Below are 18,000 nucleotides of genomic sequence, written 5' to 3' on the forward strand. Positions count from 1 at the left end.
CCTTCACATCTTACAGACCATCTTCCAAACCCTTCTAAAATCACATATCCTCCAAGAAGCCTTCCTCATTTAATTCCTAATCCCCTCAACTGATACTTCAGCCTGTCAGCTGCTTATTTTTCTGATATTTTTTAAGCTCTTACTATATGCCCGATATTGTACTAAGCCCCGGGTAGATGTAAGCTAATCAGGTTGGACACAGTCCAAGTCACACAGGGAGTTTACAGTTTTACTCTCCATTTTATAGATGAGGTAAGTAAAGCACAGAGAGGTTAAGTGATTTGCCCAAGGTCACACAGCAGACAAGTGATGGAGGTGGGATTAGAACCAGGTCCTTCTGACACTCAGGCCCATGACTTAGTACAGTGCTAAGTGCTTAGTACAGTGCTCTGCACACAGTAAGCACTCAAGAAATACTATTGAATGCTTTATCCACTAGGCCATGCTGCTTCTCTACTTCAGTACTTAACACCCTCCTGTAGCACTTGGGTACTTAGTTGTATATGCTGTTTCTTCCTATCCATAATTTACTAAATTGCCAGTCTTTCCCAATGAATCACTGGTATTTAATGAGCACTTATTAAGTGCGGAGCACTGTACTAAGCACTTGGGAGAATACAGTATAACAGAATTGGCAGACACATTCCCTGCTCATAAAGAGTTTACAGTCTAGAAGAGAAAGCTCCTTAAGGGCAGGGATCATGTCTACTAATTCTGTTTTACTCCCCCAAGCACTTAGTGTTCTGCTCACAGTAGGTGCTCACTGTGCCTCAGTTACCTCATCTGTAAAATGGGGATTAGGACTGTGGGACAGGGCTGTGTCCAATCTGATTAGCTGGCATCTACCCTGGAGCTTAGAACGGTGCATGACACATAGTAAACATTTAACAAATACCATCATCATCATCATCATCATCTACTATGGGCAGAGCACTGTACTAGACACTTGCAAATATACACTGAAATAAAAGACAAAGTTCCTACTCTGAGAAGCTTACAGTCCGATGAGACAAATGGATCCAAACTGTCAAACATAATAGGTTCTATAGGTAAGACTATAGACACCAATAAAAAGTCAGTGATGGAACAAATATATATGAGTACAGTGTTAGCTGATGGGATATCATGAAGCTGGTGAACGAATATTATCCTTCCCCTCTCCTGGCTGAAATTGTGTTCGTATTATAGAATGTGGCCCAGTTTCCTCCCCAGACTCTAGAAAAACCTTCCAAAGTCCCGTGAAACTAATTCAAATTTATGTTTTCTTTTGCAGTGATGCTTCTAACCTGGGATTGGCCTGTGTGTGTTTGTACATAGAATATTTATTTTTATACAGTTCCCTCTTTTTTAAATGTCAGAAGTTATGAAGCATTTTATAGATTATCCCAAAAGAGCCCTTGACATTGTTTTGTACAGAAAATACAGAAAGTTTCCCTTTTCTATTTCCAAGGAATTTTTTTTGTATAATTCTTGGTTCATGATATGCTTCTTATTTGTTTGCGAGTACAGCTGTCATATTTGCATGATATTTGTGCACACTTGTTAAGTATTGGAGCTTAATAAATTATTAACATGTTACGGTGCTATCAGGGACTTCCCTGCCTCCAGGCAGCAGTTGGAACCTGCGCCCCGATAAATATGGAGGTTCCTGGCAGGAGCTAAAGAGAACGTCTTAACTGATGTGGATTTTCATTATTAAAAATAGAATGTGCCAACCATGATGCTTCTGATGATTGAACTAACCGACTTACTTTTTGTGCAAGTTTCAAAGAGATCGCTGATATTTTTTGAGCGTCTTCTGAGGGTAACACTGAATGAGTCAACCAACTTCAATGTTGTATCGATCTCTCCCAAGTGCTTCGTACAGGGCTCTGCACATAGTAAGTGCTCAGTAAGTGCCACCGATTGATCGAGTACAGCTGAAGCAAAATACCCATTCCCAATCCAAAAGGAGCTTGCAATCTAACAAGCTTCCAATCAAGTGAAATAATAACTCTGGTATTTATTAATTACGTGACAATGCACTGTGTTACGTGCTCGGGGAGATGGAGTATAAACAGATCAGACCCCCTCAGTCCAACCTATGGCTCAGAATTTCAGAATTAGGCCATGTTCCACAGTGCTTCAATGGAGACAGCCGGACAGTGTCTTGGCAAACCTCATTCATGACCATTGGCCCCAACCACATTAACCAATAATAATAATAATAATAATGGCATTTATTAAGTGCTTACTGAGTGCAAAGCACTGTTCTAAGCACTGGGGAGGTTACAAGGTAATCAGGTTGTCCCACGGCGGGCTCACAGTCTTAATCCCCATTTTACAGATGAGGTCACTGAGGCACAGAGAAGTTAAGTGACTTGTCCAAAGTCACACAGCTGACAAGTGGCGGAGCCGGGCTTTGAACCCCTGACCTCTGACTCCAAAGCCCGGGCTCTTTCCACTCGGCCACGCTGCTTCCCATCTTATCATCATCATCAATCGTATTTATTGAGTGCTTACTATGTGCAGAGCACTGTACTAAGCGCTTGGGAAGTACAAATTGGCAACATATAGAGACAGTCCCTACCCAACAGTGGGCTCACAGTCTAAAAGGGGGGTGACAGAGAACAAAACCAAACATACTAACAAAATAAAATAAATAGAATAGATATGTACAAGTAAAATAAATAGAGTAATAAATATGTACAAACATATATACATATATACAGGTGCTGTGGGGAAGGGAAGGAGGTAAGATGGGGGGGGGATGGAGAGGGGGACGAGGGGGAGAGGAAGGAAGGGGCTCAGTCTGGGAAGTCTCATCTCATCACTCCCCCCACCCTGGCTTCCTAGATCCCCTCACTCAAGGTCCACAAGGATCTGCCTGCAGCAGACACACTAGGTGTCCCACCCCGCAACCCTTCTGCACAAAAATCACACACAGACACACACATACACACACACAAAAAAAAAAAAAAAGAATAGAAGAAGAGGCAGACCCTACTGTCTAATTTGTTTCCAGTCTTTAGGGTCCGCCCAGAGTCCTCTGAAGCTCATGGGTGAGTGTTCAGTTTCATGGCAGCAGTCCAAGTATGTTTTTCCACATTGCCTATCCTTGCCAACTGTAGAAAAGAGATTTTCATGTTTAGGGAGGCCGATGAAAGTTTTCTCATTGGGCTCCATTTCCTCAACATTGAGTCCACTCTGCACAGAAAAGTCTGCAGGTTCTGAGGTTGTCTGGTTATTTTTAATCACAGTTCCATTTGAGGTGCAATAATGATAGTGCTACTGGCCCTGATTTATGTGGTTTATAGGAGTATGCTACTTTCTCAGATAATGAGAATTCATCTTTTCCTATGCAAATGGAAGGGAAATTAGTACAGTAAACGTCCAAGTACAGCTCTGATTAAGTACGACAGCTATTTAAAAACTTCTAGATTCAGTAATTGCTTTAAGATCCTCCTGAGTTTCACGTTTATGAAACTGCCTAACTGAAGGAAACTGAAAGAAATGTTGCTTGCCCCCTCACAGTTCTGTCCACTAAAACCTTGGCAGAATTTTATAAGGCAATATGATGAGGGAAACTTTGCTAAAGCCCTTTCTGTTCTTCAAAATGAACCTTGATCAGACTTTAGCAATTTTTTAAATGATATTTATTCAGCACTTACTATGTGCTCACTATTCTTAGAAGCAGAATGGTGTAGTGGATAGAGCACAGACTGGGAGTCAGAGGTCAGGGGTTCTAATCCCTGTTCTGTCACTTGCCCGCTAGTGTGACCTTGGGCAAATCATTTCACTTCTCTGTGCCTCAGTGACCTCATCTGTAAAATGGGGATTGAGACTGTGAGCCCCATGTGGGACAGTGACTATGTCCAGCCAGATTTGTTTGTATCCACCCCATGGCTTAGTACAGTGCCTGCCATATAATAAGCGCTTAACAAATGCTGTTATTAATTAATTCTCTGTGCCTCAGTTACGTCATCTATAAAATAGGGATTGAGACAAAAGGGACTATGTCCAACCCAATTTGCTTGTATCCACCCAAGCGTTTAGTACAGTGTCTGGCACATAGTAAGCACTTAACAAGTATCATAATTACCATTATTATTATGTGCCAAAATCATCAGGTTGGACACAATCCATGTCCCACATGGGGCTCACAGTCTTAATCCCCATTTTACAGATGAGGTCACTGAGGCACAGAGAAGTGAAGTGACTTGCCCAAGGTAACGCAAGCAGACAAATAGCGAAGCCGGAATTTGAACACAAGTCCTTCTGACTCCTAGGTCTGGGTTCTATCCACTAGGCCACAATGTTTTTCTGTGCCTAGAAAAGTCCAAAAACCTGAAGCTGCTCATGGATATGAGGCTGGAAACCACCCCTTTCCTTTGGGTGGGAAATCATTGCCAAATACCTTTCTCCCAGTCACCCCGAGGGGATCGGCAACTTCTCTGTATAGTCTTTAATAATAATAATAATAATAATAATGGCATTTATTAAGCACTTACTATGTGCAAAGCACTGTTCTAAGCACTGGGGAGGTTACAAGGTGATCAGGTTGTCCCACGGGGGGTTCACAGTCTTAAACCCCATTTTCCAGATGAGGTAACTGAGGCCCTGAGAAGTGAAGTGACTTGCCCAAAGTCACACAGCTGACAATTGGGAGAGCTAGGATTTGAACCCATGACCTCTGACTCCAAAGCCCGGGCTCTTTCCACTGAGCCATGCTGGGAAGGTGGGCGAGCGGCTGACTTGACAAATTGCCTGTAAGGAAGTCCTGACTTGTGATTCGGCAGTGGGGTTGGTGACTTTCTCTCATGTCTCAATCAATATGGCCTGGTGGATAGAGCGCAGGCCTTTGAGTCAGAAGGAGCTGGGTTCTAATCCTGCATCTGCCATTGTCTGCTGCGTGACGGGCAAATCACTTCACTTCTCTGCGCCTCAGTTGCCTCTTCTGTAAAATAGAGATTAAGAGTGTGAGCCCCATGTGGGAGAGGAACTGTGTTCAACCCAATTTGCTTGTATCCAGCCCAGTGCTTAGTACAGTGCCTGGCACATAGTAAGCACTTAACGAATGCAATTAGTATTATTGTTATTATTATTATTACTATCCATATTAACGCAGGCAAGGAGCAGAATTATGATTCTCCTCCAGGAGGTAGTTTGGGCTGAGTGCTACTCCCTTCGCAGAAAATAGCAGCAGCAGTTTCCTCTTTCAGAACAGGAAGAGGTGCCTCTGTCGTCAGTTACTTTACGGTGATGACTACCATAATATTTTACTAATGTAACCTTTCCCAGCCATACTGGACTCATGTCAATCAATCAATCAATTAGTGGTATTCATTAAGCACTCACTGTGTGCAGAGAGCTGTAAGAAGAGCTTGGGAGAGTACAGTCGAGTTGGTACATGTGATTCCTGCTACTGAGGAGTGAACTGTGGGGAAGACAGACCAGAGGTAATTCTTGGCTCCATTGATGAGACTGAGGAATCATTTCTATTTATTTTGAGAGAACAAATCCAAGTGTTTCCACCCTTTAAAAAAACTAAAAGCTGTAATTATATCCCCAGCCCTGGCACTTTCTAAGGGAATCACAGAGGTCTGCTTTCTGAATTCCTGTGAACGGCCATACTGTGTGGTATGGTCTTTTTCTGCATGAACTTCGCATTGCAAGGTTGTGTGAGTGTGTTCTCTTCAATATTGATACAAAGCTAAAAACGCTTGCTGTTTGTGAAAATTGAGTAGGAGACACTCTCTCTCAAAGGACCATGATATAGTGTTTATTGCCTAGCCCATTTCTAAATTGGTAAGTTTTTGTGAGATAAATCAATAGGCTCTGTCATGCAGCACCCAGAGAATGAATGCAAGCTTTGGAGAGCAGCTGTCCCAGGAAAGGAGAGAGGTTTAACAGAATCACAGAGATTGTCTACTCTCCTATAGTCGGACTAGTACTACCTTGAAATCCCAAATGCATTCCTTATTCGACCTGTGGATTCAAAATGTCTCCTCCCTCAACCTTGCCCCTTCTATCCCCATTTTGAACTTTCTCCCCTCCAGCCTCATTAAACCTCAGGCCCTCCATCTGCCCAGGCAAAATATTATTATTAGTCATGTATGTGTTGAGTGCTTACTATGTGCTGAGCGCTGTTCTTAGCTCTGGGGTCGATATGAACACAGTACCTGACCCACAAGGGGCTGTAAGCCTAAATAATGGGGAAAACAGAAAGAAGCCCCACATAATGGTAATTGTGGGTATTGTAGTGTTATATTAAGTGTGTACTATGTGCTAGGCACTGTACTAAGCACTGAGGTAAATACAAGTAGGTCAATGCAGTCCCCGTCACCTGAAAAAGGCTCATGAGAAGTAGCATGCCCTAGTGGATAGAGCACGCCTGGGAGTCAGACGGACCTGGGTTCAAATCCTTACTCCACCACTTGACTGCTGTGTGACCTTGGGCAAGTCACTTAGTGCATCTGCACCTCCATTATCTCATCTGTAAAATGGGGATTAAGACTGTGAGCCCCATGTGAGAAACGGAATGGGACCAACCTGATTAGCTTGCATCTACCCCAGCACTTAGTTAAAAGTGCCTGGCTCATAGAAAGCACTTGACAAAGACCATCAAAAAATATCATTTTTCCCAACAGAAAGGACAAAAGTCTGAACTCCCACTTGTAGGTTCTCCTTCCCAAAAGCTGGCCCACGCCTTTCGACTTGTTATTTTAGCAAGCAGAATCCCCTGAGGCTCTTTGGATTCATCCAAGAAATATACAACCTAAATCTGGTCCTGCCAGCTTGGAACATTTTTGTTTCTTTCGCCTTCAGGAACACTAGTTTGATTCCCAGCCCCCTGCTCTGGAATTTCTCATTCAAATTCTTGTTTCCCCTCCCCACATTCCAACTTTCTGGTCTGCCTTCAGGAGAACACTTGAATTTAGGCAGTATTCAAATGTATGACTCCCCAAATCTATGGTATTACGCCAGAAGAAGTTAGTCATAGTGCCCCGTTCCGTTATCCTTGTAAAATTATGCCTAGTTTCCAACTTAAAACAGCTACTTCTACATTTCGACTTGGAGGGCTTTTAGACTCCAGTGGAATGTGGGGTGGGAAGTTGGGGAATGGGTAATTATGGATCTCGAATGTCAGATTTCAAGAGCTTCTCAAAGTTGACAAGCAAGCGAAAATAAAAATCTCGAGTTGTAAAGGACAATACCAGAGACAAGGTGCCAGTCTTCAATGTCAGAGAGAAAGAGGCTTTTCTTGAAAATAAAAATATCTTGGTTCCCTGGGTCCAGCTCGAAACGTCTTCATCAATGAGCCACGGGAATCTGGCCGTATTTGCCGCAAACTCAGTACAGCTCTTCCGGCTTATGGCCAGATAAGGCTGATGTAACATGCCATTCCCTTAGAATAATAAGCCTTCCCTGGAAAACTGCTCTTGGGACACACTGCTATCCCAACAGCAGGGAGAAGGCTAAGCATGAATCAAAGGTATAAGGTGGTTTATCGAGTCAGGGAGGGAGGCTTAAGAGACAGACTAAAGAACATGCTAAAAATTACAGAGGGCTGTGAATCAGGGTTAAAAAGAATAATATTAATAATGGCATTTATTAAGCACTTACTATGTGTAAAGCACTTTTCTAAGCACTGGGGAGGTTACAAGGTGATCAGGTTGTCCCTCGGGGGGCTCACAGTCTTCATCCCCATTTTACAGATGAGGGAACTGAGGCCCAGAGAAGTTAAGTGACTTGCCCAAAGTCACGCAGCTGATAATTGGCGGGGCTGAGATTTGAACCCATGACCTCTGACTCCAAAGCCCGTGCTCTTCCCACTGAGCCACGCTGCTTCTCATTAGTGTGGCTAAGCCCAGTGAGGATCCGTGTTCAAACCTGACCATCTTATCTGCCACCTCAAGGGCCAGACTCCATGGCTGATAGCCAAAAAGTAAGACACGCAGGCAGAGAAGCATTGAGAAACGACCGCGGCGGTGAATGGAGAAGATGGGCCTGCCCCGGAGATGTCTTGGGAGCCCAGAGACGATCCTTGGCTGTGAACTCCATGGAAGGGCCTACTTGGGGAGGGTGAACGTGCTAACATGATTCCAGGTGAGGCGTAGCTCCGACCGGGAGTTGGAAGGTTTTTCTGGTGCCTTCCTTCCAGGGTCAGGGCAGACTTCGAGAGGGACACTTCAAGAGTGTCTCTCCTCATTTTGGGTGATTTTCAGTGACCCCTTGATCAGATCCAAGAAGCTTCTTCTGTCTTGCTTCCTGGCAGCCCCATCAGTGAGCGATGGAAGCACCATTGGACTCTTTCGTTACCTGAGGGCCTGTTCATTTTTGAACATTTGCCTCATTAGTGAAAAAGATGGTTGCTGGGGGGTTTTTTCCTCTAATTGTGACGAGCCGCTCAGGGGGAGCATGTCCTAAGCGATCAGTTCCTACAAACTTCCGTCCATTTCCTTTGATGATTCCATCCTTAACCCTTTCACCACCTTGAACCTCCCAGAGGACATAAGGCACCAGAGAAAGGCAGAGGGTATTTTTTCCTGCGGAAATTGCAAGGCAAATGAAACACACCCTGGGGAATGAGATAAAAGTCCTTGCCCATTTGTAGTTGCTTAGCATGGCTGAGATCACACCTGGAGTTCCTGAGGGCCAGCACTTCATGTCACTTTAGTTTGCTCTTAATGGCTTCAGGAATATCTTTTCCATCTTCTCAAAAATCCAACATGGTCTTCCACTGGGAGCTATGCAGCTTCTTACTTTGGAGAAGTAATCAAATGAGGGCCTTCCTTTTATGGGGTAAATATAAAAGTTTAGGATATAGGAATTTCCCGGTCACAGACCAGTTTTGGAAAACCAAAACCCAGCATCTCCCTTTCTTTGATAGACCTTTAAAGAATTTTACATTTTATTTTAAGGCACTGATATTGATCTGGAAATGAAACTCCATTGATCTTACCAAAACACTTAGATTGCAGAAGTGGACGCTTGCAAATACATGCTGATGATTCATAATGTTTCTATAGTTTAGTAGAGTTAGCAAACAATGGGAGAAGTCTGAAACATTGTAATCAATCAGTAGTATTTATTGAGTTCTTCCTGTGTTCAGAGCACTGTACTAAGTGCTTATAATCATATTATAATAACTCCTTGAATTTTACAGTGATTTTGTTTTTTCAAAGTGTTTACACATGGGGTTTCCTTATCCTCACCTCATCCCCATGAGAAGGGGAGAAGCAAACTTTATTAGCCCTGTTTTACACATGGGAAAATTGGATTACAAAGAAGATAGGCAACTTTACAAAGGACGGCAGCAGCGCTAGGACTAAAATCCAGATTGAGATGCTCACACAGGTTCTTTCCATTAAACCATGCTGCAATCAGGGGCCAAGTGGAGAAACAGGTGTTCTACAGTCACACCTTTCAAAAGGCAGATAAGCTACCACTGCATTGACAAGAAACAAATGCCTAGAGGTAAGCTTCATTTGCTTTTAGATAGCTTCTCTTTATTCAAAATAATCCATATATTTGCTAATTTAAGTCAATAGAGAAGATGGTGGTAGTTATACATGCTTGTCTACTCTCTGCATTTTGCCTATTCTTTCCGTATGCCTTTAGAATGGACCTTGTTTGTCCTTTCAAAATAGGGAACATCTCACTTTTAGCCCGATTTCATATTCGTGGGGGAAATTCAACAGTGATGTTTCTCTCAGCACATGTGAAAAGAGTTTTCTGGAGGAAATCCAGGTGGGTGAAAGGGTTAATTTATTTTGTTTTTCATTTGTTTGTAATTATTTTTAGTATAAACAAACTGACCAGAACTGCAGGCAGTGTGCCTTTTTTTATGATAAAAAAAATGATCTATAGCGTTTGGAAGTGTTCTCATGTTTTATTCTGTTAATGTCCTTTGGATGTGGCAGTGTTTGGTTTTTTTTGTTTTGACTGACCAGAGCTGCAGGCAGTGTGCCTTTTTTATGATAAAAAAATGATCTATAGCGTTTGGAAGTGTTCTCATGTTTTTTTTCTGTAATTTGTCCTTTGGATGTGGCAGTGTTTGGTTTTTTTTGTTTTGGTTTTGCTTTTTTCATTTTTTAAATTGTTGAATTTTTCTTTGGACACTTTTTTTAAGGCTCTGGGAATGTGGACATTATAAACACTCCCTCCCAAGCTCAGATAGGCCTTTCTTTCCTGGGTGCTTGTAACTAATAAAATTGGTACATTGAATATAAAGAAATCACATAGTCCAAGTCACCAGTTGAGAGCAGTTAACCAGATGTTGAGGCAACAACCTCTCAAAGGTTGCATCACTTAATGGCATTCAAATGTATTACCTGGGAATTTTCTCCATTTTGGTTCTTGGATCCAGTGCTTCCCTGCATGGGAATTCAATCTGATCAAGAACTTGGGAGAACTATGAGGTGAAACCCAGTTTGGTGAGGTAGAAAGCATTGAACCCTTTCCATTTCTTATCCCTGCTTCTGCTTCCATTCTCCTTACTTCCTTTTTTTTTCCCCCTCCTTTTGAAATTTCTCCATTTTATGGTCCTTCCCTTTACCTCTGTACTGTCTTTGTGCTTTTCTAGGATTCCTTTTCCTGTCATATTCACATTGCTGTTTCTTTTTGCACTACTTTCCTCTTCCTTCCTTTCCTCACTCTGCAATCTGACACCTTGATCAAATTGAAGTTTCCAAGCAAGCTTCAGCCAGGGCTATACATTTTTTTTCCTCTAGAAGCAAAGCCTCCAGTCTTTAGAATTGTATATAGTAAGAGGAGGCTCCAAGCTCTTCTATTTCAGTTTATGTATTTGTACAATAATGGTGTCTGGTAAAAAGAGTCATTCGATCTTTTTATTGGAGACTTTAAATGTGCTCTTTCCACAGCTGTGTTATTCCTCATATTTCTGTAAAGTAGTATGCTGTGGATTTGTTTTAAAATTTCTACATATCCAATCACACCACTGTATGACACGCTAGGCTTTCTCTCTTTTTCCCTACTGTAACAGTATACAGTACCTTCCACTTCTAGCTATTTTTGGCCTTAGAATTAACTGAGCGCTTCAATTGTATTCCTATAATATTAGAGTTCATGAGACTCCCTAAACTGGTGTTAAATATTCCAATGAGATGTGATGATGAAAACCTTCATCAAAGAGGAAATTTTGGCATGTCGGTTATTAGCTCCGTTGGTGTATTGAGAAGAAAAATGAGTAAAGGTATTCTAAGTGTGTCATTCTCTTTTGAGTGCCGTCTCATAAGTCTACCTCCAACTTAAAGTGAGGAATGTGGAGTGCCATTTTGTGATAATTCCATTTGTTTTTCCTATAATAACACCACAACAAACTGCTTCAGTAAATGCTCCTCCTTATGTATTTTTCCTTCACATCTTTTTGAGTGATGGAGTCTTAAAAATGGTCTTCTGGGTATTATGAGATTTCCTAAAGGGGCACAGATTGACTTAAACTTAAGAATAGCTGGAAAATATGCAGTTCTTGATAGATAACGCAGCCCACTAAATGTCTCACACAAGATAATTGGTTTTAGAGTTCAAAAGCCTACCATCTTTGCCTAAGGTGACGCAAGCTCTCTAAGCATGGTGTTGCTTTATCTGAATAATTTCATTTCATTAAGATTACAGAAGTCAGGAAGTAGGTGGGAGAAAGGGTATGGCATTGTTTTTTCAGTTGACCAAGTAGGGTTGGAAATCCTCTGGGTGCAAAGGGTTGGAAATCCTCTGGATGCAAAGGATGTTCCTAACAATGTTAGTGTCAAGTATCATCTGTGAGGGCCAATCTCCAGTTGGTCAACTTGAAATCGAATGACAGCTCTACTGTGTGGCCTAGTCGCTGAGGAGGCTCAATACTTGCTCACTAACTTACTATTCAAGAAGTCTTTCTACTAGTATCTGGTCCTATGTGCCTGGGGAAAATCTAACTCCAACGATGATCAGAAAGTGTCCTATTTTTGTTGAATAACTCCCCAAATGGGGAAAATAGTAGAAGGATTTTGCTTCTTCTCTCCTTCTCTAAAGGAGAACCTTTTGAGTTTCCAAAAATGCCCCCTATTTGACTGGCCCAAACCAGTTCTTATTAAATTGGTGACCTAGACAGATTCCTCAAGAGTTTATTCAATAGGGGATAGGCATTCAAGGTCATATCACCAACTCTCTCTCTCAGGGGCAAAGTCCCACTGACTGTTAACGAGAACTTATTCGGGGTCTTGTCACTTAAAGGGAAGGGAGCCTCAGGGAAAAAAAAAATTTCCTTGGCCAAAGCAGAAAACAAAAGCGTAATTTCAAGAATTTCATTTGTTTCCACTCCCTAAAATATATTTGACAGATCCAAGAAGTTCTGGAAGCTTGTTAAGGTTGTACTGTAATTACAGCTGTAACATTGCTTCTGATCCAACTATATAGCTCTGAATTGTACAGAAATATCTACTTTATATCAAATACTACATCCTAGAACCATCTATCCGAGAGTTCACATCACAACATCTATGAAAACCAAGAAATACACTCTTTTGGTATGAAAACTATACAAAAGATTTCATTGTTTGTAAGTGAATAACTCAGCCCATTAGTACCAAAAGGTGGAAGTAGCATAGTTCCTATCAGGAGGATTATTTATTGAAGCAATTATTGTTTTTTGTATCTGGTTTCCTTGAATTTTGCATCTTTATTTTTTACCAAATTGTGTTGTGCATATATAATGTGAAATATTTAAATGTTCTTCTATTTAAATGTTGTTACCACAGAGATGCTGTAATGGCACTTCTATGTCTCTTACAGTCAATTCATTTCTGAGAATTTTTTTTAAATCTTTGTATAATTTTTCTACTTGTCTGGATGTTGTTCTCTTTAATATCAGATATTTTAATCTTCTCATTTGCGGTATCTTGATATTGTAAGTGCAGTAATATATCTTTTTTTATTATTATTGACAAGATTATTTTCTACTCCCTTTTGACTCACTTCAACTAATTCAACATTTTTTTAGTAGAAATAGAGAAACATTTTACTTCAACAACTGAATTCATATAAAAGAAATTTAATGTACCTTTGAAACTTATTTTGTAATACTAGGTGCTTCCTCAGTTATCTTTTTTTTCCTCTCTCCCTCTCTCTCTCTCTCTCTCCTGGGTAACTTCAGACCTACAGCTCTATATTTTCATTTGGCAAAGCAGTGTGGCCTGGTGGAAGGAACATAGTCAGAGGACCTGGGTTCTAATCCCAGCCCCATCACTTGCCTGCTGTGTGACCTTGGGCAAGTCACTTAACTTCTTTATGCCTCAGTTCCCTCATCTGCAAAATTGAGATTTAATTCCATTCTCCCACCTACTTAGTCTATGAGCCTCATGTGGGACCTAATTATCTACCCAAGTGCTTAGTATAGTGCTATTATTATCATGATTATTATTATTGGTCAGCTTGCCAAAAATAAGGCCTTTAATTGGAATAGTAATTTACTTTTTCCAGAATGTTTTTGCATCATTTACCTCATTTTAGCCTCAAACGATTCTAAGCAATAGAGGGAGGCAGGTACTACTGTCCCCATTTTGTAGATGAGAGAACTGAGATGTTGAATAATTAACCCTCACATTGGCACAGACATGGGTCTAGAACCTAATCTCCAACTCTCAAACCCATACTCTTCCCAAAAGACCTTACTGCCAAAGACTGTGTCTCTGTGAAGGCACATTTCCCATGTTGTTCGGCCAAGAGCTCCAGTTGCCACTCAGTTCCAGTTACCTGAACATGCTGTACTGGAATCAGAGTACAGTTTTTATGGACACAGGGTATGTGACTGTTATATTGTACCCTCCAAAGCATTTAATGCAGTGTTCTGCTCTCGGTAAGCCTTCAGTATATATGATGAACCGACTGACAACCACTAGCCACCTTTGGCTTTCTGCCACAGTGCTTGCAACACTGCTGATGTTCTTTGGTTGCCTGAAGGTACGGAAAGCAAAAATACAGGCTAGGGAGGGAGCTCTACAATGGCTGTGGGCTGAAGTGTTTTAAATCCACAAATATCTTTATTTTAAAAGCTTTTTATCTATGCCTCAGCCTATAACTCCGTCTGCACCTCTATTCAGTTTCTCACTACCCTGTGGGTAGGTGATAGCTGCCAGACAGGCCTCATCCACTTGGCTAACGAAAGAGAAACAAAGGAAATCTTCCTGAGGCTGTTTCATCCATTTTCATTTCCCTTTGATGCCTCATGACAGCTGAAGACTGCCCTTTCCCATTGGTTCTGAACGCAGTGGTTCAACCAGTATATGTCACCAACACGGCATTCCCGCCTGTACGGTTTTGATGTTAAAACATTTACCGCCCAAGCAAACTAGCCAGGTTTTTCCCAAAATGAGGGTCTAACCTCATGCAGACCCAAGGAATCAGAAGGTTGAAACTGTCTGCATTGGCCCACTGCCATTTTGTGTGGTAATGGCACTGACCCGTATGGCTGAATGTTGACCCGTTTTGAATCAATTCAGCTTGATCTTTAACTTTTCAACAAGGCATTTTTAAGAGAGGACTTGGGGGAGTTTCCACGAGGTAAAATTACATTTAACAAAGTCTCTTCAGAAAGATCAATGAATTAAAAACCCATAAAGAGACTAGATGGGAAAATTTTTAATGAGATGGGTCAGAAGTTAGCCAGATTAACAAGCCTGACTTTCTTGAGTATGATGTACCCAGGGAATTCTCAGACCTCCCACTGACACTGTATCCCTTCACATCTGAATTTGTAGTGGTTTATCAATGTGTTGTTTTGTGTTACATATGATGTGAATACTATTCTTTTTTAAAAAAGTTTACTTAAAATTATTTCCGTCATTTTTAAAGGACATAATGAATTATAAATCAACTTCAAATTTTGCTTTTTTTTAAGAAATGAGCCTTTTCTTTTAAGTTGCAGAAGGAAATAAATTTTCATGATCAAGAGTACATTGTTCCTGCCTCATTAAAATGTCCAAATTTCATTCATTCATTCATTCAATCATATTTATTGAGTGCTTACTGTGTGCAGAGCACTGTACTAAGCGCTTGGGAAGTACAAGTTGGCAACATATAGAGACGGTCCCTATGCAACAAAGGGGTCACAGTCTAGAAGGGGGAGACAGACAACAAAACAAAACATATTAACAAAATAAAGTAAATAGAGTAAATATGTACAAGTAAAATAGAGTAATAAATATGTACAAATATATACATATAGGTGCTGTGGGGAGGGGAAGGAGGTAAGGTGGGGGATGAGGACGGGGAGAGAAAGGAGGGGGCTCAGTCTGGGAAGGCCTCCTGGAGGTGGTGAGCTCTCAGTAGGGCTTTGAAGGTAGGAAGAGAGCTAACTTGGCGGATGTGCAGAGGGAGGGTATTCCAGGCCAGTTGGAGGACGTAGGCCGGGGGTGGACGGCGGACAGGCAAGAACGAGGCCCAGTGAGGAGGTTAGCGGAGGCAGAGGAGCGAAGGGTGCGGGCTGGGCTGGAGAAGGAGAGAAGGGAGGTGAGGTAGGAGGGGGTGAGGTGATGGACAGCCTTAAAGCCGAGAGTGAGGAGTTTTTGCCTGATGCGTAGGCATAAAACAATAATAATAATAATGGCATTTGTTAAGAGCTAGGTTATATCAAATTTGCAGTCTGGTGATGTACATCGTTTAGAGGCAAAACTTCTTTGGGAAGCATCATAGCCTAGTGGAAAGAACATGGCATTGGGAGTTAGAGAACCTGAGTTCTAATCCCAGCTCTGACACATACCCTCTGTGTGACTTTGTGCACGTTACTTATCTTCTCTGTAAAGGACTACATCTTCCTTCCTCTGACTTAAACTGTGAGTCCTATGTGGGACAGGGACTGTGTCTAAGCTCATTATCTTGTATCTACCCCAGTACTTAGAACAATGCTTGACACCTACCAAGCGCCAAACAAAAACCATTAAAAAAAAATGAACTTTCTTTAGAATCAAAGGGGAGAAACCCATTTTGACAAAACAAAATATTAGTCCAATGGCTTTATATTTGCCATTCGATTATTTTCAGTGAGATCACCAGGCCCTGAAACTTCCATGGAGAAAACCGAAGAGTAAGGCAATACTAGGATGCATAATGTAATTGACTTCTGGAGGACACAGAGCCCCACCTTCAACCCCATAGCAATTATTAATTATGCTGTGTACATAATATGTACAAATATGTACATAATATTATTAATTATGTACATATCATTAAATTATACATTATGAAATATTTATATTAATGTCTGTCTCTGCCTCTAGACTGAAGTGCATTGTAAGCAGGGAATGTGTTTGCCAAGCTGCTGTATTGCACTCCCCCAAGTGCTTAATACATAGTAGCCTAGTGGCTAGAGCATGGGCCTGGGAATCAGAAGGACCTGGCTTATAATTCCCGTCCCACCACTTGTCAGCTACGTGACCCCGGGCAAGTTACGTCACATCTCTGTGCCTCAGTCACCTCATCTGCAAAATGGGGATTAAGACTGTGAGCCCCATGTGGGACAGGAACTGTGCCCAACTTTACTTTGTTGTATCTACCCCAGATCTTAGAGCAGTGCCTGGCACATAGTAAACTCACAAGAAATACCATAAAAAGTAAGTGCTCAATAAATACCGTTGATAATAAAATGCATTAAATTTCTATATTTTTAAATAGGTCAAACTACAATTCGGTTGAAATGGAGACAATTTAGATCATTTCCAACGAATGAAGCAAGTACAGCTCCCTTGAAGAACAGTCAGACAAAGGGGCTCAGGACTGCTCTTCAGGTTTCTAAAATTTCCGTCCCTTTTTTCAGCGTGTGGGCTCATTTGCCAGGGGTCTTTATTCACAGCCCTGTGCTGATTGGTTCTGCACCAACCTGGGCATTCATTCATTCATTCAATCATATTTATTGACTGTTTATTTTATCTAAAATTCCCTTGAAGCATTGCTTCTGATGTTATCTTCTGAACTGCTGGCTTTATTTGAAAGGCACACATAATGATAGGTGCTGCTATAAAGTAAAAGGATAATGTGTGCGTGTGTATATAAAAGTCATGAGTCTTGCCCTTCTAGACTGTAAGCCCATTGTAGGGTAGGGACTGTCTCTATACGTTGCCGACTTGTACTTCCTAAGCGCTTAGTACAGTGCTCTGAGCACAGTAAGCTCTCAATAAATATGATTGAATGAATGAATGAACCAGGGCCTCCACTCCAAAATGGGGATGAAGATGGTGAGCCCCACGTGGGACAACCTGATTACCTTGTATCTACCCCAGTGCTTAGAACAGTGCTTGGCACATAGTAAGTGCTTAACAAATACCAACATTATTATTATTATCATTATTATTATTAATAATAATGATAATAATAATATTATTATTATTATTATTATTATCTTGTGACCACCCAAGCCAGCAGGTGGAACTGGAAAGTGTGGGTGGGAGAATGCCCCCACAACCAAAACTGCTAGATTGACAGCCCAAGCTGGGAATACAGAAGGTGTCCCTTGCCCCCATGCCAATCAAATTAGGTATGGGAGGGGGAGATTGGAGAAACTGAGGCCAGAAGCTGGAATGGCCTAAGAGCACTGGTGATAAATACTTACAGCCTCTAACCTTCTGTGCAGAGGATTGAAACTTGCAGCAGCCAGCTGCAGGTCACCTGTGCAACAAGTGAGGAGCTGTGGGATGGATGAGGGTCCCGCTGAACGCTCGTGGGCTGGAAGCCAGGTGCTTCGACATGGGTGTGGAATGCATAAGTGGATTACTCCCAAGTGGGAAATGCTCATGGGTGGGAGGTAGGGTCTTCACCACGGGTGTGTAACGCATAAGTGGATTCCTCCCAAGTGGGAAGTGCTCATGGGTGAGAGCTAACTGCCTCCCCACATGTGAACAAACCATAAATGAATTCCTCCCGGATGGGACCTGGGAGTTCTGCCACGTGTGAGTAGCAGATAAGTATATTCCTCCCAATAGGGAAGCTCTACTATCATGAAATAATCAAATTCCTCCTGAAAGGGAAGTT

At 41.7% G+C, this 18,000-nt stretch overlaps 1 protein-coding gene across 1 annotated transcript in view; it reads left to right on the top strand.

Moving 5' to 3' along the window:
• Positions 1–1,358, top strand: part of COL13A1 (collagen type XIII alpha 1 chain) — a 215,184-nt gene extending 213,826 nt beyond the window's left edge. Inside the window, exon 43 of the mRNA XM_038744032.1 lies at positions 1,274–1,358. Within this exon, the coding sequence (XP_038599960.1) occupies positions 1,274–1,276 (3 nt within the window). The 3' untranslated portion in view covers positions 1,277–1,358. The remainder of the gene's footprint in view (positions 1–1,273) is intronic.
• Positions 1,359–18,000: the final 16,642 nt, after the last annotated feature.

The sequence above is a fragment of the Tachyglossus aculeatus genome, chromosome 3 (genome assembly GCF_015852505.1).
Source record: "Tachyglossus aculeatus isolate mTacAcu1 chromosome 3, mTacAcu1.pri, whole genome shotgun sequence".
NCBI lineage: Eukaryota > Metazoa > Chordata > Mammalia > Monotremata > Tachyglossidae > Tachyglossus > Tachyglossus aculeatus.